Source organism: Argopecten irradians, chromosome 8 (genome assembly GCF_041381155.1).
Source record: "Argopecten irradians isolate NY chromosome 8, Ai_NY, whole genome shotgun sequence".
NCBI lineage: Eukaryota > Metazoa > Mollusca > Bivalvia > Pectinida > Pectinidae > Argopecten > Argopecten irradians.
The window spans coordinates 17,280,365-17,307,974 of NC_091141.1; the positions used below are offsets into that span (position 1 = coordinate 17,280,365).

The following is a 27,610-nucleotide window of genomic DNA, read 5'->3' on the forward strand; positions in this document are numbered from 1 at the left end:
CTTATATACCACACTTCATACTAGAAGTTAAAATGTGTCCTGATGTCCTATATACAACACTACATACTAGAAGTTAAAATGTGTCCTGATGTCCTATATACAACACTACATACTAGAAGTTAAAATGAGTACTGATGTCCTTTATACCACACTTCATACCATACTAGAAGTTAAAATGTGTCATGATGTCCTATATACCACACTACATACTAGAAGTTAAAATGTGTCCTGATGTCCTATATACAACACTACATACTAGAAGTTAAAATGTGTCCTGATGTCCTATATACAACACTACATACTAGAAGTTAAAATGTGTCCTGATGTCCTATATACAACACTACATACTAGAAGTTAAAATGTGTCCTGATGTCCTATATACAACACTACATACTAGAAGTTAAAATGTGTCATAATGTCCTATATACCACACTTCATACTAGAAGTTAAAATGTGTCCTGATGTCCTATATACAACACTACATACTAGAAGTTAAAATGTGTCCTGATGTCCTATATACAACACTTCATACTAGAAGTTAAAATGTGTCCTGATGTCCTATATACAACACTACATACTAAAAGTTAAAATGTGTGTCCATAATGTCCTATATATACAACACACTACATACTAGAAGTTAAAATGTGTCATGATGTCCTACTATACACCAAACTTCATACTAGAAGTTAAAATGTGTGTCTGATGTCCTATATACCACACTTCATACTAGAAGTTAAAATGTGTCATGATGTCCTATATACCACACTTCATACTAGAAGTTAAAATGTGTCATGATGTCCTATATACAACACTTCATACTAGAAGTTAAAATGTGTCCTGATGTCCTATATACAACAGTACATACTAGAAGTTAAAGTGTGTCCTGATGTCCTATATACAACAATACATACTAGAAGTTAAAATGTGTCCTGATGTCCTATATACAACAGTACATACTAGAAGTTAAAATGGGTCCTGATGTCCTATATACAACACTACATACTAGAAGTTAAAATGGGTCATGATGTCCTATATACAACACTACATACTAGAAGTTAAAATGGGTCCTGATGTCCTATATACAACACTACATACTAGAAGTTAAAATGTGTCCTGATGTCCTATATACAACACTACATACTAGAAGTTAAAATGACGTCCTGATGTCCCTATATACAACATACATAGAAGTTAAAATGTTGTCTGATGTCCTATATACAACACTACATACTAGAAGTTAAAATGAGTCCTGATGTCCTATATACAACACTACATACTAGAAGTTAAAATGAGTTCTGATGTCCTTTATACCACACTACATACTAGAAGTTAAAATGTGTCATAATGTCCTTTATACCACACTACATACTAGAAGTTAAAATGAGTACTGATGTCATATAAACAACACTACATACTAGAAGTTGAAATGGGTCATGATGTCCTATATACCACACTACATACTAGAAGTTAAAATGTGTCCTGATGTCCTATATACACACACTACATACTAGAAGTTAAAATGGGTCCTGATGTCCTATATACAACACACATACTAGAAAGAAAATGATGTGTCCTGATGTCCTATATACAACACACTACATACTAGAAGTTAAAATGTGTCCTGATGTCCTATATACAACACTACATACTAGAAGTTAAAATGTGTCCTGATGTCCTCTATATACAACACTACATACTAGAAGTTTAAAATGGGTCCTGATGTCCTATATACAACACTACATACTAGAAGTTAAAATGTGTCCTGATGTCCTATATACAACAGTACATACTAGAAGTTAAAATGGGTCCTGATGTCCTATATACAACACTACATACTAGAAGTTAAAATGTGTCCTGATGTCCTATATACAACACTACATACTAGAAGTTAAAATGTGTCCTGATGTCCTATATACACACACTGTACATACCTGAAAAGTTAAAAATGCATACTAGAAGTATGATGTCCTATATACCACACACTGGCATACTAGAAGTTTAAAATGGGTCCTGATGTCCTATATACAACACTACATACTTTAGAAGTATAAAATGGGTCTGATGTCCTATATACAACACTACATACTAGAAGTTAAAATGTGTCCTGATGTCCTATATACAACACTACATACTAGAAGTTAAAATGTGTCCTGATGTCCTATATACCACAACACTACATACTAGAAGTTAAAATGGGTCCTGATGTCCTATATACAACACTACATACTATTAAAAGTTAAAATGTGTCCTGATGTCCTCTTATACAACACTACATATTAGAAGTTAAAATGTGTCCTGATGTCCTATATACAACACTACATACTAGAAGTTAAAATGTGTCCTGATGTCCTATATACAACACTACATACTAGAAGTTAAAATGTGTCCTGATGTCCTATATACAACACTACATACTAGAAGTTAAAATGTGTCCTGATGTCCTATATACAATCACTATCATACTAGAAAGTTAAAATGTGTCCTGATGTCCTATATACCACACACTACATACTAAAAGTTAAAAATGTGTCCTGATGTCCTATATACATAACACTACATACTAGAAGTTAAAATGTGTCATGATGTCCTATATACAACACATACATACTAGAAGTTAAAATGTGTCCTGAATGTCCTATATACAACACTACATACTAGAAGTTAAAATGTGTCCTGATGTCCTATATATACAACACTACATACTAGAAGTTAAAATGTGTCCTGATGTCCTATATACAACACTACATACTAGAAGTTAAAATGTGTCCTGATGTCCTATATTACAACACTATATACAGTTAACACTCCTGATGTCCATACCACTAAGAAGTTAAAATGGTGTCCTGATGTCCTCTATACAACACCAGATACTAGAAGTTGAAATGAGTTATGTTGTCCTATATACCACACTACATACTAGAAGTTGAAATGGGTAATGATGTCCTATATACAACACTACATACTAGAAGTTGAAATGGGTCATGATGTCCTATATACAACACTACATACTAGAAGTTAAAATGTGTCATGATGTCCTATATATACCAACACTTACATACTACGAAGTTAAATGTGTCCATGATGTCCTATATACAACACTACATACTAGAAGTTAAATGTGTCCTGATGTCCTATATATACAACACTACATACTAGAAGTTTAAAATGTGTCCTGATGTCCTATATAATATACAACACTACATACTAGAAGTTAAAATGTGTCCTGATGTCCTATATACAACACTACATACTAGAAGTTAAAATGTGTCCTGATGTCCTATATACAACACTACATACTAGAAGTTAAAATGTGTCCTGATGTCCTATATACAACACTACATACTAGAAGTTAAAATGTGTCCTAATGTCCTATATACAACACTACATACTAGAAGTTAAAATGTGTCCTGATGTCCTATATACAACACTACATACTAGAAGTTAAAATGGGTCATGATGTCCTATATACAACACTACATACTAGAAGTTAAAATGAGTCATGATGTCCTATATACAACACTACATACTAGAAGTTAAAATGTGTCCTGATGTCCTATATACAACACTACATACTAGAAGTTAAAATGTGTCCTGATGTCCTATATACAACACTACATACTAGAAGTTAAAATGAGTCCTGATGTCCTATATACAACACTACATACTAGAAGTTAAAATGAGTTCTGATGTCCTATATACAACACTACATACTAGAAGTTAAAATGTGTCCTGATGTCCTATATACCACACTACATACTAGAAGTTAAAATGTGTCCTGATGTCCTATATATACACACACTACATACTAAAGTTGAAAAATGTGTCCATGATGTCCGAAATATATATACAACACTACATACTAGAAGTTAAAATGTTGTCCTGATGTCCCTATATACAACACTACATACTAGAACAGTTAAAATGTGTGTCCTGATGTCCAATATACAACACACTACATACTAGAAGTTAAAATGTGTCCTGATGTCCTCTATATACAACACTACATACTAGAAGTTAAAATGTGTCCTGATGTCCTATATACAACACTACATACTAGAAATTAAAATGTGTCCTGGGGTTCTCTATACAACACTAACATACTAGAAGTAAAATGAGTTCCTGATGTCCTATATACCACACTACATACTAGAAAGTTAAAATGGTTATGATGATCCTATATACCAACACTACACACTAGAAGATTAAAATGGGTATCCTGATGTCCTATATACCACACTACCAACACTAGAAGTTGAAAATGGGTCATGATGTCCTATATACCACACTACCATACTAGAAGTTAAAATGAGTTCCTGATGTCCCTATATACAACACTACATACTAGAAGTTAAAATGATTCCTGATGTCCTATATACCACACTACATACTAAAAGTTTAAAATGTGTCCCCTGATGTCCTATATACAACCACTACATACTAGAAGTTAAAATGTGTCCTGATGTCCTATATACACACTACATACTAGAAGTTTAAAATGTGTCCTGATGTCCTATATACCACACTACATACTAGAAGTTAAAATGGGTCCTGATGTCCTATATACAACACTACATACTAGAAGTTAAAATGTGTCCTGATGTCCTATATTACAACACTACATACTAGAAGTTAAAATGAGTGTCCTGATGTCCTATATACAACACTACACATACTAGAAGTTAAAATGTGTCCTGATGTCCTATATACAACAGTTACTTCATACTAGAAGTTAAAATGAAGTGTCATGATGTCCTATATACAACACTTACATACTAGAAGTTAAAATGTGTCCTGATGTCCTATATACCACACTACATACTAGAAGTTAAAATGTGTCCTGATGTCCTATATACCACACTACATACTAGAAGTTAAAATGGGTCATGATGTCCTATATACAACACTACATACTAGAAGTTAAAATGGGTCCTAATGTCCTATATACAACACTACATACTAGAAGTTGAAATGGGTCATGATGTCCTATATACAACACTACATACTAGAAGTTAAAATGAGTTCTGATGTCCTATATACAACACTACATACTAGAAGTTAAAATGAGTTCTGATGTCCTATATACAACACTACATACTAGAAGTTAAAATGAGTTCTGATGTCCTATATACAACACTACATACTAGAAGTTAAAATGTGTTCTGATGTCCTATATACAACACTACATACTAGAAGTTAAAATGTGTGCTGATGTCCTATATACCACACTACATACTAGAAGTTAAAATGTGTCCTAATGTCCTATATACAACACTACATACTAGAAGTTAAAATGGGTCCTGATGTCCTATATACAACACTACATACTAAAAGTTAAAATGTGTCCTAATGTCCTATATACCACACTTCATACTAGAAGTTAAAATGTGTCCTAATGTCCTATTATACACACTTCATACTAGAAGTTAAATGGGTCCTAATGTCCTATATACAACACTAATACTAAAAGTTAAAATGTTTCCTAATGTCCTATATACAACACACAACATACTAGAAGTTAAAATGTGTCCTGATGTCCTATATACAACAGTACATACTAGAAGTTAAAATGTGTCCTAATGTCCTATATACAACAGTACATACTAGAAGTTAAAATGGGTCCTGATGTCCTATATACAACACTACATACTAGAAGTTAAAATGGGTCCTGATGTCCTATATACAACAGTACATACTAGAAGTTAAAATGGGTCCTGATGTCCTATATACAACAGTACATACTAGAAGTTAAAATGGGTCCTAATGTCCTATATACAACACTACATACTAGAAGTTAAAATGGGTCCTGATGTCCTATATACCACACTACATACTAGAATCAAGACGTTGTGTCGTCTCTCTTCTTTGGCACAGTTTAACGGTACCAAATTGTACAAAGATATGTATGCAATATGGAAAACCAGAGATATTTCTGTTTACTCGAACTTAGTTCATTTTTTCGCATAGTTTGTCAAAACTTATATGCTATAGATACAGCTACTAGTTATACCTCAGGTTAACCTTACACACTTTTGATCGGCTTACTTATTTTCACGTTTAAGTAGAAAATGTTTTATGTATGCATTATAAAATTAAGTATAAACGGGGATAATATGTGAATGAGTCATACCACCCAGAGTCCTCCCCGTCTCATCGGTTGAAATTTGACTGATATAATTAAATGTGTCCAGTGACTAAGGATACAACGGGGGGATTGATTACAATTGCCGATGGCCAGCCCCTTTTTAGCCACGCTTCTGTACTGAATGTAGCCATTGATGTCCATGAGAATGTAAAATCTCAAACAATGCAAATTATAAAGTAACGGACGGAACTATTGTGGTTGGACAGATGACGAGTCGCCGAATTCTTTGGTTCAAGTGTTTGTTATTTTTTATTGTTTAGCTCTTTGTGGGCAATCCGGTCAATTTGAATTTATTGTTCCCAACAAAAATGCAAAACTCCATTTAAGATTAAGATAAAGTTGAGTTTTTTTCAAGAAAATATCCTTAAAACATTAATTAAAACATTAATGTTTTAAGTTCGTGTACGAGCTGCAGTTTTAGACATAGATGGTGAAATTACGATATCCAAGATGGCGAGTCAGACCGCGCCCATCTGCTAAAGAGCATTGCAAGTTTTAACGATATATTATACATATAATATTCTGACGATTATTTAGTATATTTGGTAACATGGTTCTGAAAATGCCTTGTTTTGGTCTCAGATATTATCATAGTTGTTATTTGTGTCATAAATTAAATTTATCTGATATATAAAGTATTAACACTGGAATCCCCGTCATGTTCATGTTACTATATTGTGAAAAAGGCTTTTGTTATTGGTGCCTTCGGCCATTTTGTAGGGGGATATTATCTTTGCACCAGAGAATGTAGGCATGATATACATGATTTATTATATGAAGCAATATTTTATCAGTACTAGCAGTCAAACATGCCGAATTTAGAGTACAAACTGAAAAACGAATATTTTAAATATCTGAGATAGACAAAATGCAACATTACCTTATCAGGCCGTCATTATATCCATTTTAGAGATAACAAAAAACGTGACAATTTGTTATTTCCATGCAACCAACAGAATCCTCATTGTTGTGATGAACTTAAAATATTTCATTTTAGAAGGGAAGAGATCTGTACCTCCTGTGTTTTATTGGTCAAGAAAGACACGTGACCCGCCAGCAATAATTATGATAATTACCCTACTTCAGTTACTGCATCAGAAGAACAAAGACTAAAGTTTGTCGCCATGGGATCTGATAACAAATTACTACCCGACTAGGGAGGGGACATATTTGTGTATCCTGATCTGATTAAAATCGACATGTGCATCTCTGTTAGTCGGACATGTGCATCTCTGTTTGTGAGAATGCAATCTAAAATTAGTACGATGACTCTCAATATGAAGAAATTAATGATGGGTAAGGATGTTCTAGACAAATTAATGATCAATTTTCAAAACCTATAATATAAACGGTTGTATCTCCATTTGCCCACTTTTTATATTAATCTGATAATCAGCAGATTATTGGGACAATGATTATAGTCTATTTCACAGAAGTTAACCTGGTTTTACCTGTGAATTTCACCAGTGCTACTGTACTTATTTATGTACATGTATATCATGCACTTGTATGAAAATTATATTACAATGTTAATGAAAAAAATCTTTTACTTTGTTACTTTTTTGTGACCTCTGTTAGGTTCTTGATTTTTTTTATATTAATTGAACACATCAAACGTACAATCAATAGTTGGCCCTGTCTTCAAAAGTCCTTTCTATCTCTTGACAAACATGCATATAACTACATTAAAATACATTTATAATAAAATCCACATTTAATATTTTTTATAAAAATAGTTTATGGTAACATGTAAACACACAGTTTATATGTATGCCGCTTTTCACCAGTATTCGCCTTTTGATAATTCTTCATATCAGTAGATCAAAACGCTGAACGATTTCCCACAATGATAAAAATCTTATAGTATCGAGTTATAGTGTAATGTTCAATAACATTCGCATTCTCTCAAGCAATTTATAATCAGCTTTGGTTTTAAAAAAGTGTGATAAAAGTGAGTGATGCGCATTGATATGAATATATGACAAAAGTAAATATTTAATTCACTAAGGTTACAGTTTTCGCTATTACAGTGTAAAAATTAAAACAATGAATCCAAATATTTACATGCTAACTAAAAAGTGTATTTTATCTATTATTATCTCATACTTAATTATCTTATTCCAACAAATTGCGAAAAATATCATTCTCAATGAAAAAAGCTGTATTACATACAAATAGATATGTTTGACTTTCTTGTCACTGTAGAACTGAAATTTCGGGACATCAGTTTGTAAAAAACAACTTCCTCTGTTTTGACACTTCTCCTAAAACTTTGATGCAATTTTGTCCTTCATTCTTATTCTAATGGAGAAAGTTATAAATATGTAACATAAAATATCTCTTGAAAAATTATGCATATTCGTCTGTCAAAATGCATGGTATATGTATACATGTAGTATTGTTCTCTATTTCCCCACTAGTGACAAACTATAGGTAGCTTAGGTAAATGAACCCATGTAAGCACAGGTAAAAATTAATATGGAACTGACTATAAGTTTTTCCCATTGTTCTCCTATATCACACTTCTTTGTTCTTTAAAAGTGGGCAACATATAAACACACATTCAAGCCAACGAAATAGTTTCAATTCAATTCTTTTATTTTCTTAAGTTTACATCGTATTTGAATTGTAAGACATAACAAAACACACACACACACACACACACACACACACACACTCATGTATATATATATACACACACACACACACACACACACACACACACACACACACACACACACACACACACACACACACACACACACACACATACACACACACACACACACACACACACATTATATATATATATATATATATATATATATATATAGAATCACATGTAAGGACATCTTCCTTACATGTACCATGGCTGTTAATAGGACGTTAAACTAATCAAACAAACAAACACATATCATATAGTTTAAAATGCTTGCTTTGCTTTATTGACAAAGTGTAATAAAAAGGAAAGGATGGAGGGATCAAGTAAAGGAAAATGGTGTTTATTTTTAACGTCCGTTTTCTCGCCATTCTCAGATTTTTTCTTCATAGTAGTATGACGAAAAAGTATCTGCCAATCAGAGATTTGGATTTAGTATGAAAGCAAATAAAAATTAATTATTATAAATTATCTGTGTTAAGGTACTGGGGTAAGAAAAAGGACAGGATTGAGGGATCAAGTAAAGGAAAATGGCGTTTATTCTTAACATACAAAACTAGAGATTTGTTGATAAGACGAACTCGGTTATAGTTTGATTATTAATGTAACACTAAAACGGGTCTGAACTATTACAAACCTAATACACGAATAGAGATTTAAATTAAATTTGTCCGTAATAATACAATAGTTCCGATGAATTAATGTGACCGTATCAAAATGTTTAAATTGTAGGTTATTGTACTGATCGGACATATTAGGGTTACTATAGAGTAAAATGTTAACATAATAGTCAGGGGCAGGTTTCTAAAACATACCATATTTATTTGTTGGTAATTTGGACAATGAAGAAAAAAGTTTCTTTACGTTGGTGAGGACATACTACAAGATTGAGATTAATAGAATCTTACATGGGTCTGTCAAGTGGACAGGGGTATCGAAAGATTTTGGCTGCCAACCTGAGGCTTGCCGAGGGTTGATGGTCAAAATCTTTCACGAGGGTTGATATATCTCTGTCCACCTGACTGGCCAATATGTAAAATTCTCTTTCTCCCATACTTTAACGAGAAATGACGGAAATTTAATCGATATGAACGTCGCTGTGCGTAAAAAAATATTGATGACGTCACTGTCTAGCTTGTGTGAGCTGTCTTTTCCCTTACAACCGCGGGATAACCCTGTCAAGAGAGTATGGGAGACTATATGGATGAGATTTTTGGGACCTTTAATTCATTCTAAAACGGGAGTGGTAAATCTGGTCTGGTTTTACAATGATAATAGTAGAGGGGGGCAATTGGGATATCAGTATTTAGGAATTGTTTGGGACTGGTAGACGGATTAAATGATAGAGTGTCATGATTTACTTTGAATAAGGTAGATTTCCTCTTGCGTATACCAAGCATGGTAACGCGATTAAGTACTGGTTCAAGTTATTGAAATCAAAAATGCTTAAATCAGCATACCGAGAAAAGTACATTTCATGAGGTAACATATATAATTTAACATTTACTTTTAAAATCAAAACATTTATGATTTTTTTCTTTTTTAGGTGAAATAAAAAACATTCTATTGTCCCGACTATTCTATGATTTAAACTATGATTTTTTCTGTAGACTTTCACTAAATTAATCAAAGCAGTTTTGGCAATATTCTTCCAAATGATTGCATTAGAGGATGACTCCCTTAAATATCGTTTACATAGACATTTGGTTGATGGTTTGCCATTGCAATATTATATGATTGTTTAGTGAAACCTGTCTAATCCGACACCTGACCTTTCCGATATCCTGTCAAACCCGACACTTATAGTGTATTACCCTGTAATACTTGTAGGCTCCGTCAATACCTGACTTTTCCGACAACCTATCCTTTTCTACCAAAATTGGAACTCTCCCACGGTGTCGTATTAAAAAGGTTTCACTATATAATTCCACGCGTATAAACACTTAAACTGTGCATTGAAACAGGATGATAAGAGCCGGTCGTTTCGTAGAGTTTGCAATTCGGGTGATGTGGAAGGTGATTATCAGATAGGCGATCATAACCCATTAAACCATTTTACTGGAAGTCAGCTGTCTTACCATATATCTACTTATTAAGCTCAAACAATTTTAAAGATTTTACGATGTTAAAATAAATACGATTTATACATACGAATAAACAGGATTTAAAATAACTATTAAAGCTATTGGGGTTTTTCCTCTCTGTTCTTTCTGTATATATTTTTTATCATGTCTATTTTTTCTCAGTTTTCGTGTAGTAACCTGTGACCTATTGTCGAGGTGTTTGTTCTCGGCTTAAACAGCTTGGGCCCATCACATTAATGACTGCCTTTGTATCACTGCTTCCACTGTCTGCACTGGTGACCTGTAAAGTTTAAAGTCAATAAAAAAATGAATATGGTCCTAATTAATATTACATTTTCAAAAATGTTCAACCCTTGTTTGATTTTTATGACAAATAAAAAGACTCGAAAGACTATATTATCTAAATTGACTTAAGCTTTTCTTTATACTATTCCCTGGTCTGGTATTCTATCCATCATGACATCGAATATCTCTTTTATTCGCTAAAATTACTGTGAGTTCTGGCTGTCAGTAGGAAGCAGGTCCTTACAGTTGAAGGGAATAATGGCCTATAAAGTTAAAAAGTCTATTTTGCTTATATATTTATTGCTCTATTATCAAGTTTGACGTATAACAAGAATATAAACTTAATATACGTCGATATGATTTAAAACTCTGTTTGCGAGTTAATAATAACTCAAGACCTATATTCAAAATATTTTTTGTGATTTATTTTGCACAAGTGAATAGATTTCGAAATTATTGATTTATTACAGAATGCTACCTATGGTGTGAACCGCAAAAATGGGCGTTACAAATTCAACCCATGATATAGAAAAATATCAGGTAAATGAAACGTCCTGTTCAAAGGAATAAGTTGTCACAGATGATGTCAAAAATGAGGTATTTTTACAGTTAAGTTTCTTTCACATACTGATGTTCTCCAATCCAAGCCTTCGGCTTCAACAGAACATGGTGGATATGCTTTCCCAGAATTGAATATGATGTAGGGCCCACGTGCACCCAAACACATCTTGAGGAACCAATGTCTGAACACATTTGACACACTGATTATGGCATCAACATGTCACATTTCCACAAGTGAGATTAATTTCCGGTTATTACGTCATCAACATAGCAGCATTGGAAACTGTTGATGGAAATACGTAAAATTTACATAACTTATTTATTTGTGGATCAAATGAAGGTACCGAATTGAGAAAAAAATTATCTATGTCATTTTTAATGCTTTTGAAAGGAAAATGGGATATTTCAAAGATTTAAGCCAATGAAAGTTCTCGTTACAATCAATATTGAATTATAAAGACATTTGTCGCTGATTTGTGCCATTTCATCTTTTCGTCTTTTCGCCCCGAAAAGAGAAAAATTAGGCGAAAACACGAAAATTAAATGTCTTAATTCACGTCTTCAATCAGTATCTCATCAGTACAACATCATTGGAAAGCCTTATTTGGCCTATATGGATATATGGTAATATTTACATAAATGGTTAAAAGTTATACGTGTGATTGCGTTAGCATATGTATATAAAAGAGTATTCCTAGTTTCTTCCTAGTTTCTGGTAAGATATATATATATATCAATAGTTGCACTAGGTTGATGGTTGAAATTCCATGACGTGGTTTTTCCAGCGATTGTTCAGTCTGTGTTTAATGATGTTAATGTTTTCTGCGTTGACCACCTAGCTGGGAAGGGAATTCCAGGACTCATTGATTTTGTTAGTAAAAACCTACTTTGATGAGTTAAGACGTTTAAGGGTTTCATGAACAGCTTTTTGTCATGTTCCCTTGTTCTAGCGTGTCTCGTTGGGGTGAACATATTTTCACTGTTGACAATGTTATTTTATTGAATACTTTATAGGTCTCCACCATATCTGCCCTTAATCGTCTGTATTCCAGTGTATTCCAAGGCTCTGGTCCTGTCAGGATATGAAAGGTTTTTTGAGGTTAGTTAGTCTTTTGGTTCCTCTTCTCTGGACATTTTCTATTGCTTTGATGTTTTCTTTCTTTAAACCTGGAGACTATATCACAGAATTATATTCTAAACGAGGTCTGACAAGAGTTTTGTAGAGTGTGGTAAAAGTTTGGTTATCAAGATATATAAAAGTTCTGAAAATAGTTCCCAATATGCTGGTAGCCTTTGCAACAGATTTGTTGACGTGGCTGGTGAACTTCAGTTTGTTGTCAACTAATACTCCAAGATCCTTTTCCATATTCGTTTTCTCCAATGGTATCCTTATACTACCATCTTTTAAACAGTATTGGTTGATTATGGGAAGGTTACCTATTTCCATGTTTTTGCATTTCTATTTATTTAATTTCATGAGCCATTTGTCTGTCCAATATGTGATCTTGTCAATGTTAAGTTGGAGTTCTTGACAATCTTGTGCGTTGTTTATTTTGGAATACAGTTTGGTGTCGTCAGCAAAGAGTTTAAGCACACAGTTTACAATTTCAGGGATATCGTTGACGTAAATCATGAAAAGAATAGGTCCGAGGACACTCCCTTGTGGTACTCCGCTCTTGAATTTTCTGCTTGTAGAACTTTCCCCATTAACGATTAGATTGGATAAGAATCTGCGTATTCATATGAGGAATTTTTATTTGATCTCATATGCCTTTTAGTTTGTGCAGGAGTAGCCTATGTGACACTTTATCGAAGGCTTTGCTGAAATCTAAATATATTACATCCACATTACTACCATTATCCAATGATTGTGTCCAATTTTCCATAACCTCCAGGAATTGTGTTGTGCATGATTTACCAGACATAAATCGGTGTTGATCAGGTGAAAAAAGTTGACTGGCGGTCATATATTTTACTATTTTGTCACGGATGATTCTGCAGGATTTTACCTGGAACTGGTGATAGGCTAATTGGTCGATAGTTGTTAGGGAGTTCGGTTGATCCAGTTCCGGATGGATTCCGTCTGGTCCTGGTGATTTGTTTGATTTCTGATAAACTGCCTTTAACACCAACTCTTCTGAAATTTCGATGTTTTCTAATGGGAGTGTAAAATTTCGGCTTGGAAATGGAGGTAGATCTATGACTTCATCTTCTACAAAAACACTCACAAAAAATCCATTCATTACTTCTGCTTTTTCTGCATCAGACTGTTGATTCACCATTGGGCTTCAAAACTTTTGCAATTTGTTTTCGATCTTACATAGTTCCAAAAGCGTTTGGAATTTTTCTTTATGTTATCTGCAATTCAACATTCATATCCCATTTGTGATCTTCGTATCTTAAGCATGTATGTTGTAGCATTATTTCTGGCAATCTTGTAAAGTTGGTACTTATTATAAGTTTTGCAATGAAGGTAAATGTTATATTTCTAGTATACTGGTCTGCGTTTCTTTATACTGGTAGCTAGAAGATCTACAAAATTATTCCAATGTTCATCTGCATTCATACTTGCATTTACATTGATGACATGTTTAATCAGCTCATAATTGATTGCTTCATAGTCGCCTTTGTGGAAGCTACGTTTTTCGGTATCAGATTTCAAATTTTCTGTTAGCATTCCTTCTTCGTTGGTTAAAATGAGATCCAGCAGTGACGGTGTTTGGTTTCTCTTATTCTGGTAGGTTTCTTGACATGTGTGAGGAAACAGTCTTGACTAGCTTCTAACAACCTTGTGGCGATATGAAGCTCACCTACGAAGGATATACACGTATTAACATCCCAATCAATGTCTTTTCAGTTAAAATCTCCAACCAAAAGTATACGCGAGAAGTGACTGTACTACATTCATAACAAATTCCTCAACTTTTACTGGATTTGTTGCAGAATTTGTCGTTTTTCAAACATTCATGAAAAAATATCGCACACTTGAAGATCTAACGTTGTTTTCGCTTGGACTTTTACGCGTAGTTACAGCAAATTGCCTCTAAAGCCCCTTTTCCAGCATAGGCCTATTTCAATATTCTAAAATTATAAGCCACGATAAATTTCGACCTAGAACAGTTGGTATGGAAGGGGAGGTTATGTAATGGATAATTTCCGAAAACCTGTCCATTATTAGAGAGAATGGATAGTACCGAGCCCGCAGGGCGAGGTACAATCCATTCTCTCTAATAATGGACAGTTTGAGGAATTTATCCTACTTAAAACCCATCATACCACTACTCACTACCTTGCGTACCCTGTTTGAGAAATGGGACATCCCATTTCAGAAATTGCACAGGTGTTCACTCACCTGTGACAAATAATGGACTAATAGTGTTGAAATGCATGCACAATCATTTAGTTTTACACCTTTGGAGGTACAACAGTGTTTTTGAACATGTCGGATAGTGATATTACCTTACCCGGTCATCATTTAGGGATGTACGCAGCTGTGATTCAGATGATATAACGTTCTAACTGGAGTAATTGTTTGCCTGTTTGATGTGACCTATTTATTCGCATAAGGACAGGTGCATTGTCTAACTTTACATCAAATACATACAAGCAAGGTGAGTTTTTCCTACAATTTAAACATAACTGTTTTTCCCCAAAAAATCGACCATACGCATGTTATAGATATGATAAAACAAATCCATATCTGATTGCTATGATAGCATTGCACTGGTATACTGTGAAACCTGTCTAATCCGACACCGCGTGGGAGCAACTTGTTTGGTCAGATTATTCAGGGTGTAGGAAAGTCAGATATTGTTGTATACTATTGTTGAATACTATTGTTGAATACGGAACAGTTACAAATAGGATGTAGGGAAAGCAGGTGTCAAATAAGACAGGTTTCGCTCTTAAGTATATTATGTTTAACCATAATCATCAGATTACATGTTATAAGGATTGTGAGATATCTGAGCTAAAAGACTGCATATTATCCCAAACTCAGTCAAGAATCTAGAATTCCTATTCCTCGTCAATTACAAGTTTTAAAAATATGTAACAAATAATAATGCAAGACTCTAATTATGTTTTTTTTTTTTTTTTTATTTTCAGAACAGTAACAGCTAGGAAGGGGAAGTAATAATTTCAATGGAGGAGTGAACATAAATGTAAAATTTTGGATAGTCAAATAAACATGTTTGGTTTTCCTTACAGCAGCGTTTTTTTCCTTTGTTCAAAATAGACTGTCCATTATTTTGGGGAATAATGGACAGTGGCCCTATAATAATGGACAGTGAGTTACATAATGGACTCTGATGTGTCCATTATGTAATATAATGGTCATATACAACAAAGGAAACTTTACTATCTGGGTTTAGAATAATAGAATCTTCATTGGTCTGACAAGTGGACAGGAATATATCAACCGAAGTGAAATGCTTTGATCAACCCGAGGCTTGCCGGGGGTTTCTGGTTAAAATCTACCACGAAGGTTGAGATATCCCTGTCCACTTAACCAATGTTTGATATACCTTTTCCATATTCGTTTTCTTCAAGGGTATTATACTACCATTTTTTAAACAGTATTGGTTTTTTCTCTCTCATATCATATCAGTTATTAAGAGACCTCGCAAAGCGTTAAACTTAATGGCGTCATCGACAATAGTCTCTACGTACATGTATGTAATGGATAATTTCCGAAAACCTGTCCATTATTAGAGAGAATGGATAGTACCGAGCCCGCAGGGCGAGGTACAATCCATTCTCTCTAATAATGGACAGTTTGAGGAATTTATCCTACTTAAAACCCATCATACCACTACTCACTACCTTGCGTACCCTGTTTGAGAAATGGGACATCCCATTTCAGGAATTGCACAGGTGTTCACTCACCTGTGACAAATAATGGACTAACAATGTTGAGATGCATGCACAGTCATTTAGTTTTACACCTTTGGAGGTACAACAGTGTTTTTGAACATGTCGGATAGTGATATTTTCCTTACTCGGCCATCATTTACATGTAGGGATGTACGCAGCTGTGATTCAGATTGTTTGCCTGTTTGAAGTGACCTATTTATTCGCACAAGGACAGGTGCATTGTCTAACTTTACATCAAATACATACAAGCAAGGTGAGTTTTCGCTACAATTTAAACATAACTGTTTTTCCTAAAAAAATCTACCATACGCATGTTATAGATATGATAAAAAAACCCATATCTGATTGCTATGATAGCATTGCACTGGAATACAATGAAACCTGTCTAATCCGACACCACGTGGGTGTTTGGTCAGATTATTCAGGGTGTAGGAAAGTCAGATACTGTTGTATACTATTGTTGCTATTGTTGAATACGGAACAGTTACAGATAGGATAGGGAAAGCAGGTGTCAGATTAGACAGGTTTCGCTCTTAAGTATATTATGTTTAACCATAATCATCAGATTATATGTTATAAGGGTTGTGAGATATCTGATCTAAAAGACTGCATATTATCCCACCTCAGTCAAGAATCTAGAGTTTCTATTCCTCGTCAATTACAAGTTTTAAAAAGATATAACAAATAATAATGCAAGAATCTAATTATGTTTTTTTTTTTTTTTTCAGAACAGTAACAGCTAGGAAGGGGAAGTAATAATTTCGATGAAGGAGTGAACTTAAATGTAAAATTTTGGATAGTCAAATAAACATGTTTAGTTTTCCATACAGCAGTGTTTTTTTTCCTTTGTTCAAAATAGACTGTCCATTATTTTGGGGAATAATGGACAGGGGCCCTATAATAATGGACAGTGAGTTACATAATGGACTCCTAGGTGTCCATTATGTAATATAATGGTCATATACAACAAAGGAAACTTTACTAGCTGGGTTTTAAGCCTGACATCATTGTCAAGAGCGTGTGAGCTCTCTTTTCCCTACCCCAGTAAAAGACCGAGTTATCTTTCCCCTTGCAACCGCGGGTTATACATGTCAAGTATGGGAGAATCCATGTCTGTGACGTGTTTCCCACCGTGTCATTGGGAACTGAGTCTTACACCACAATTGCTGTATAAAAGTTGCACGGACTGTGATCTCACTAGGCTACCATGGTTACACAATGCATTTATGATCACTGAGTTATTGACAACGGAAGGGAGATTACTCGAAGTAATTAAGGCCATACTACCGACGCTGATGGGCAGATGAAATACTTTTTTGTATAATCACATAATTTGCAAATTACATGCGATTTTTCTCCCAAAGCTACAATGTTAAAGATATATGTTGCATATCTTTCATACTCGTGAATACAGAAGAGCTTTTAATATGTTATTCACCAACATTTTGAGAATTACAATACTTACCATACATAGGTTTAATTTTTATACAAATAAGAGCTGAAAATGAATTTTGGCAGTACTGCCACAAATCATTATAATTATATCTATAGTGCAGTGAAATGAGTACAAACAGTCAGACCACAAGCCAAGTTGTTGTATATGATTTCATTTAACATTTTTATTGTGTTATTATTAATTGCAAAATGATTTCTGCACCTAAACATGCATAAAAAGCATCTAAAAATGTATAAGGCATAAAAACGAAAATTTTACAGGGCATCAATTCTGCGTTGAGATATTAATGTTTATAGGGCATCATATATGTTTTCTGTCCGTTTGAACGATTTTCTCAGCTTAATTCATCAAATCTTGTTTTCAATACATAACTGAAGGAAAATAGCATAATTTTCGCCCGGTTACAGGGCAAAATTGTTCAAAAGGTGATTATCTTAATTATATGATTAGTGAAATTTTCATTTCTTATTTACTGCAAACCTATGATTAAATTCTACTAACTACGTAGTAACTAAATGGGATTCTTTAAAATATCAAACATCAATGATGAAGTCTGTTTATAAAGCCTGACATTTCCCTATGATACCGACAAAGTGTGAAGCGGGCACTTCCTTCGTAGTCATGAATGATGATGTCATTTTACAAGATCGATAATACAAGGTTGTTCTGCTGGAGCATCACAGTACCATAACTACACATCGGATGGCAAACAAGGGGAGCGCTAGTAAACGTAGAAATGGCGAATACTTTGCAGTATGAGAGAAGGACTGGTAAGTCGTCTGTTCCGAGTACACTTAAATCATCGAATGTAATGGCCATTGACTTGGGAACCAGCTACTTGTAGTTTTCTGATCAACATAATGCAAGGGTTATAGCTCCAGGATATACATAATGTCTGTCTACTAGCGGACTATAATCAATATTACAATGCTGGTATGGGCCCGTAGCAATATTACAATGCTGGTATGGGCCCGTAGCACTAAGCAGCAGTGAGGAAAATGTTGATCTTTGAAAACGAATACACGAGGAAACATAAATCCGCGGACAAACATTATTAAATGTAAAGTTATCTCTCACAATTTGAAAGTGAAGGGAAAGGGGGTAAACTTATATAACCTTTCACACCCTTGAGACCAGAAAATCGCAACACTCGGGATAAAATTCCTAAGTTGTCAAACACGAGGCTTGCCGATTGTTTCACTGACTACTTATAAATCTTACCCGAAGGTTAAGATTCCTCTTGTCGTATTCTCAAAGGATGAAGGATAATTTTCGTTGAACCTGTTCGACGAGAACTTTACGTGATGCATTAGAGAGCTTTTGACATGATGTCAACACAGTATCGCCATGAGGTCATGGTATTCGTTTCTTGACGTTATACAATTGCTCTGCACGTGCATGTTGTCTTACCCTAGGTAAGATTAATATAATATGTCATCCCCTTTGGGTTGAGACATGAGAATCCTTGTTGTGGATATCACTTCATCCCATACTTGACAGAGTTATCCCGCGGTTGCTAGGTAAACGATATTTCACACGCGCTAGACAGTGACGCCATCAATACATGCGGCGACCATTTTACGCACAACGACGTTCATGTCGACTGAATTTTCACCATTTCTCGTTCAAGTTTGAGAGAAAATCGTTCAAGTATGAGAGAAAAAAGAATCTTACATGGGTCAGTCAGGTGTACAGGGATATCTCATCCCTCCTGAAAGATTTTGACCCTCGACCCTCGACAAGCCTCGGGTTGACAAGCCAAAATCTTTCACACGGGTTGAGATATCCCTGTCCACTTGACAGACCCATGTAAGATTCTATTAGTCCAGGGTAAGAGAAAGATATACCGGTATCTTACCCTCACCGGAAGAACGGATATCTCTGTCGAAGATAATGTCGCACTAAGCCGTATTTACTCCCTCTCAATATCAAATCACATGCATATAATTTATTTAATTTTTTTTTTAAACTTTTACTTCAATAACCGTAAGCCCCATATATTTAATATATTGGTCATGTGAGGATGCGGAAAGGTTACAAAGGTCGTTCAAATGATTGATTAGTATGTAGTTTTGTCCGAAATAATTTTTGTAAAAATCTTAAGTTACGCGCTACCAAACTGGTATATGACGATACACCTTTACTTTTTTTCTATCTGTAAATAGCGTAAATTAATTCATATACAGAATCAGAGGAATGGACAGATAAAGTTGTACAATTGTTTGTTCTGGGCGAGTAAAAAATTATCGATATTTTATCTCTGTACTTATTAATGTTTGAGGGGTACTCACCGAGGCGAAACTATATTAGAATTACTTTTTTGCATTTAGGATATTACTTTTTGACATCATGTCTGATTGAATATCTCTTATCATAACGTGTTTTTTGCCTTCTTTCATTATCTTCAGGACTCTTTTCCATACTATGTAGGGAACACTTGAGTTACTGCTAACGTGGAAATTTTCGCGAGGGGTAAATTTACACTAATTACTCGAAGGTGGCGTAATATTTTGCACATGTATGAATTTTGTTGTTAGATGTCTACAAGTGTATCTATCGCGAAAATAAAACAGTGCAAAAGTTTTATGCATGTAAATCGGAATTTTTCCCCCTCGCAAAAATATTCACGCTTACAGTATGTAATTCGTGTGTGTATATCGCTTGGATATCAATATAAAAATAACAATAACACTAATACTGATTCTGAATAATTTATTAATGTGTCACGAGGCGCAAACTACACATACAACTTGGCAATCATGGCTTAAAAGATAAAAATGTAGTTCTTGCTAAATATATTGCAAAGATAAATAATTCATTAAAGATAGGTTCATGCATATTTGTGCGCCATTTTCATTCAGAATTACACGATTTTCCTGTGTATAATCTTCCTTACGTTTTCCCAACGTTTTCTATTTTTCCAAAGACATTAATGCACAGCTATTATAAAATATAGGTATATCATATATAGAACAAAGAAGTAATAGTAACTGTGTGGACAAAACATTGTCGAATAATCGAGGCGATCCTACAGACATATGTCTATAATGGTCCTGTTTAATATGGAAAACAATCGATGATATTACTTCCTTGACCCATATACAATGTATATTATAAAGATATATCCTTTAGCTCGTAACTGCTTCAAATCCATAGCCAAGTGACTTTCCAGTATGAGAATTAATCTTTTTTATTTTATTTTACATGTATAATGGTTTTGAAAAAAAATATATATATATCTTTGGATGACTCATACTTCGAGTTATTAATACATTTCATTTGGTATTAGCGCAATGCTCAAAGATAGTTCGCAAATACTTAGGTATCCATCTTTAATTAAAAAAAGCTTATCATTCAAACAAATCTTTTACAAACTACAACGAAATGTCATTCAGCTTTATACAAAGAGGAAACCAGAAGACCATTTGATTATCATCACGATGACATTAAAGATGATGATTTACTCAATCAGTTCTCAGAAATACCATGGAAAGCTATTGGCTTGACATGTACATCGTATGTAGGCCCAATCAAGACTACATCCAAGAATAGGATAATAATTAAATGAAATATTGGACTTAGAAAACAGTCGACACTTACTTACACAAATTGTCGACGATTCCCGTTGCGTTTCTTGATTATGAATGCTTAATAATGAATAATAACATTCATCGCAGATTTAAAGATAAACAAAAGATAAAAAGACAAAATGCTATAATTTATATCTATACATTTATATTATAATTGTGTTTCTAGATTGAAATGTCATGTGATTAAACTGAAATTCAATAAAATGTAAATGATAAAAAAGGTGACAGGAAATAGACAGAGTGTGTATGATACAAACACACATTAAACTGCAGATAGACTTCGGCAGCAAATATGAAATATTTGAACAAGATACTGGACTGCAATTTCAATCGGTTGCAATTTCAAAGGACTATCATATTTATTTATTTATTATATATATATATATTTTTTTTTTACATTTTTTTTTTTAATTTGATGAAAGATTTTTCAAATGTAAAGCATAGCCTGCTAATTGTAGCTGATAGTTGCTACCTTATCCGCAATGATAAAGATATCTACATAGTCGGTGACAATGGGTCGGTTAGTTGATTAAGCTTAATTTCCCGTGAACAACAAAGGCCTCCATAGTGTGATGCTTGTGTGAATGTCATTATGTTTTCTTTGTTTTATAGTCGAAACTGAAGAATATTAGTGTTTTGTTGTTTACTTGTATATAGCCTTCCTCACAGGAATGAGCGCCCCAATCTAAACCAACAGTCAGGTACACTGAGGTTGTGAGAAGAGAAAAGATCAGTTTCTAAACTTAGTCGTAATTTACAATATTGTAATTGGGACTGCAAGAAGAAATTCTAAATCTACTCGTATATAAGGTGTAAAATACATGCATACATTAATATTGAATGAATAATGTTCTTACATTTAAATAGCTTATGGTTGAAGCTTCATACTTAAGCGGACACAACATTCACGCATTCTTATCAGCGTCATCTTTAAGTTGGAAAGTATGGTCATGGAATGCTACATTTCGACTAGTTCGGTGTGCAATCGTCGGATAAGGAGGACAGTGACACATCGTACTAGTCATAGAATCTTCTTTTTTATCTCTTGATTTACGAAAATAACTTCGTTGTTAGACGTTTTTATAGAGATTTATTATGTAACTTATAATATAACTTATGATATTACTTATGACTATTTTTCTTTTATAGCGAGTTTGAATCAACTGAGACGAGGAAAGGCAATACTCATTATAACCGTGAATGGAGATTTCGCAGTAAATGATGATCGACATATTAAGGTCGTCACGCTGAGAGAAAGGTAAATCTGCAAATATATCTCGAGTTCTCTCTATCTGGAACACATCATTTATATATATATATAAACGTACATTATTTTCATATCTAGAAATGATTATAAATATCTTACTTTTTGTAAACTGTTGTAAAACTACGTTTGTTTTGAGCGCTCTCAATAGAAGACATATATAAGAATAAAAGACCGCAATTGTTATCACATCATGAAATGATTAATACACTCATAGTTTTTTAAATCAAATACTGTACTAAAACGGTTGTCATATAATAAACCATGCTGAATAAATTTCCAACCGTTCTGTCACCGGTTTTAGACATTACTCTTTCATATCCTTATAGTATGAGATTGCGCGCGCCAAACCTTTAAACTGGAAGTGCGTGCAAAGCAATTACGTGACGACATTGATTCATGTGACGTAATCATGACGAATATTTCTATAACGTCATCAGTTTTTAACGGACCCTGATTAATTTGGCCTGTTTCTTTGGGACTGATCATATCCGTTTTTATTCGGGAAAAGTAATCGGCAAACATCTGGATGGACGTCCAACTCCTTGTGTTGTGATCAACACGGTAGGATAATATTGTATTAATCTGTCTAGTTGTTGTTTTTATCATTTCAGATTGGTTGAACTTCTCATTTTCCAAATGAATGACAATCAGCCACCAACATGTAACAGACGGTTCAGATGTGCCGAAGCCACGTCACACACTTTTGATGTTGAAAATTATGAAATAGAAGTAAGCATTCAATGTCAGAAAACAATGATAGCAAAGAGATGGATTTTGGTGGTAGTTAGTCTCCTGTCAGTGACAATAGTGTTTATCACCGTCTGTCTGTCTGGAATAAAATTTTGAAAACTGCAAAAGTTATTGATACTGAAGATATATTATTTTGGCAAAGTTTAGTTTCCAGACGAAAACTTGAGACCGAATTGATAGATTTTGTTGAAACCTCATACAACGGTAGCATAGGAAGTAACACAGCTGGGGATTGAATATCGGGCCAAAATGTGAACTACAAAAGTCCTTGTCATTAAACCAAAGTTTAGGTCACTGAAATAGCTTGCACGTATCGGCAGGGGTAATATATTGTTCATAAATTGTAAAGGTATATGATCGACCCCCATCCTCTACGGACCCCCATCCTCTACTAAACTATCACTATTCTACATATAATATATATATATATAATACGTTTTAGAATCCCTTTCCGGTTTTAACATAACGGTATTCATTTGACTAACTTATCGGAATAGAGAGGTCAAATGAATAAATAGTACATATAACATTATTGGTTGACGGTTAATCAAAACTTCAGCGCACATTAGTCCGGATAATTACTTTTTCATTATCGGTTAGCGTGGCCTTTCTGGATCTATTTATATATAGTTTGACAATGAAGCAGTTTCACCGTCTCGAGCTCTCTATACAATAACTACAGTTAACAAAGCAGCAAACTTCACCCTTAGCACAAAACATAGATATCTATTCATTTAATTATTTGTATATATCTATTTATTTAAAAAATGATATATATTTTTTTTATTCATTTATTCATCTTTCGAATTACGGTACATATATAGTACACCAATCGCGGGACACAGACAGATGTTGATACAGCTTAATAAGACTGTGTTAGGACTATTATTTAAGTGAGGATCATCATGTCAAACTTCACTATTTATTTATTTTTTTATACAGAAGATGCACGGTAAAAATGTTATTGTTTGAGGAAATAGAACGGGTTTTATTACTTGTTTACTAAAACATGCAGTGGTTTACGAACTTACTTGTTTGCTTACTATTGGTGTTAGTAACTACAGTTTACAGACGATGAAGTCACTTTGGAGAACTATCGATATTATGTTATTTATTTGTGATATATATTCATATTTATTTATAATTTGTTTATTTATTTTGCAGTGTACGGAAAATGCAATTAAACTCACTTTAACCAAGGAGAACGCAGATGACAACTAGTATTTGACTCAAAGTCCTTGAGAGACTTCAAGAGTTTTGATGCACAAGATGAAAGATCACTCATTGTTTTACAAAAAAGTTTTTGAATCACTAAATATATTAACCCTCAAAACCCTTCCATCCCCGTCATGATGGTACATCCCGCCCCTTCCCAACCCACTAATCACTTGATAACCAGCTAACCTCCTCCCCCCATAATGGCACATCCCGCCCCTTCCCCACGCACTAATCACTGAATAACCAGCAATCCTCCATCCCCCACCATGATTGTACATCCCGCCCAATCCCAACCCACTAATCACTTGATAACCTGCTATCCTCCATCCCCCGCCATGATGGTACATCCCTCCCCTTCACCACCCACTAAATACTTGATAACCTGCTACTAATCACTTGATAACCTGCTATCCTCCATCCCCCGCCATGATGGTACATCCCTCCCCTTCACCACCCACTAATCACTTGATAACCAGCTATCCTCCATCCCCCACCATGATGGTACATCCCGCCCCTTCACCACCCACTAATCACTTGATAACCAGCTATCCTCCATCCCCCGCCATGATGGACATCCCTCCCCTTTACCACCCACTAATCACTTGATAACCAGCTATCCTCCATCCCACACCATGATGGTACATCCCGCCCCTTCACCACCCACTAATCACTTGATAACCAGCTATCCTCCATTCCCCGCCATGATGGTACATCCCTCCCCTTCACCACCCACTAATCACTTGATAACCAGCTATCCATCCATCCCCCACCATGATGGTACATGTACATCCGCCCCTTCCCACCCCTAATCACTTGATAACCAGCTATCTTCCTCCCTGCCATGATGGTACATCCCTCCCCTTCACCACCCACTAATCACTTGATAACCAGCTATCCTCCACCATCCCTGCCATGATGTTACACATTGATATGCACTCGGAGCGATTTACATTATTAATTGTGAATATTTATCAAAAAAAAATAAAGAAAAAGGCGAATAAGTTCCAGAGCGACTACAATACTTACATGTACATGTGAATGTTGCAAGATAATGTGACGCTGTTGCTAGTCTACCAACATTGTGATATTATTTGTTTAAGCAGAAAATAATTGTTCTTTTCGGATAAACATTGTGTGTTGCTTTTTAGAATAAAAGTTACTGTTGATAAAATAAGAAGAGACTAAGCCTTTACCTTGCTGGGATATATAAATAAAGAAGAGAAACTGAAGGACAAAGCTATGTTTCATTATTAAAACTCACAGTTATCACAGTCACATCAGTCGGGATCACGTCTAAGTGAGCATTTATTCAAAGTACAGAATAAAAACTTAAGACAATTATTAAAGTGGACCTGTCATTAATCATAGTAAAAAGTACTTTAATAGCTAAAGGATTTAAAAATGATTTTGGGTTAAAATGAATAAAATATTCCTCGGTAATATATAGACAACATATTCTTCAGGAAGCTTGTTTGGTAGAACATTCACACACAGAATGAAATTCATATTTAAGTTTTCGCAAATGAAGATGAATCGAGGGACCTCTTAGAACAACTCGTTTTTGACGTCTTATAGTCTTATATTTAGTCATTTGTGCATTCGCATTTATTTACAATGAATATATTTTTAAATGTATTATGTGTTTTGGAAATAGTCAGTATACATCTATGATTTAATTAAAATAGTATTCTATTCATATACTCTATTGTCATAGCATCCTTTAAAAATATGCATAAATTAAGTCAATTTGTGATCATTTGTTTTGCAATTTTGATTTACTGAGGCAGAGAAGATACACTTTTAGATTAAACATATCATTTTCAAGGATGCGCTCTGTGACTTCTAAAACGGCCGATATAAAATATCAAAGGTTAGTGGCAATTTCCATAGGTAAAATAATTCCTTGTTACAGTTTTTAAAAACCTTTACCGGGGATTCTGTGGACAAACAAACTTGGACTCGGGTACTAGGAGTACAGGTGAGTCGCAGTTAGGTTGTTGGTGAATTTTAACCCTGATCCTAATATTTTTTAACGTTATCATAACAACGTTCCATTAATTTAGATTTTCTACATTCGATTACAACCCTGGCTGTATAAAGGAGGAGAATTGTGTTGGTTTCCAACTCCAGCACACAGTACTAAGGCTGGAGATAGACGTTTTTCGTTCCAATACCATTACATCACATCACTATCACAATGTCATCGTTTAGTCACAAATTTTTGCATACTCCGTATGTCCCGTAGTCAACGGTTCAGTCCTAGTTTCGATGGTAAGCTCCACACCACACCGATAATAATAACTACCAGTGACAGGCCAGATCGCGATAGCCCCATTGTCGATGAGCTTTACATTTTCCAATTTCCCTCCTGAGGGAGACTTCGTCCACGTATTAATTATCTCGCCGATAGTTCCCCTTGCACAATGAATAGTATCTATGTTTTTACGATCTTTGATTTCCACTTCAAACACGCCACTGACGGCAACGTTTGAATGGAACGTGCCAGTAAACTCTCTATCCTCCACTTTCATCTCTGCAGTTAACTCGGTGTGTGGCTGAACAACCACACTATTTTCAGTATTCCATGTTAATGTGTGTGTTTTACACGTGTCAGTATCGTTACCAATGGATAACTCGGAGTTAATGCCTAGTGATATATTTGCAATTTTGGGATAGCCTAACTTAACTCCTGCTTTCCCACCTACTTTAAATCCAGTTTTCAT

General features: G+C 34.4%; 2 protein-coding genes across 2 annotated transcripts; one reads left to right on the forward strand and one right to left on the reverse strand.

Moving 5' to 3' along the window:
* The first annotated feature begins 18,735 nt into the window (after positions 1-18,735).
* On the forward strand, positions 18,736-25,269 carry LOC138329532 (uncharacterized). Its single transcript, XM_069276594.1, has 4 exons — positions 18,736-18,832; positions 22,802-22,910; positions 23,531-23,648; positions 24,834-25,269. Exons 1-4 carry the CDS (start codon positions 18,799-18,801, stop codon positions 24,888-24,890), a joined length of 318 nt encoding a protein of 105 aa, XP_069132695.1. The 5' UTR covers positions 18,736-18,798; the 3' UTR covers positions 24,891-25,269.
* Positions 25,270-27,094: 1,825 nt separating this feature from the next.
* Positions 27,095-27,610, reverse strand: LOC138329755 (uncharacterized). Its single transcript, XM_069277044.1, has one exon. The coding sequence runs from the start codon at positions 27,608-27,610 to the stop codon at positions 27,095-27,097; it is 516 nt and encodes a 171-aa protein (XP_069133145.1).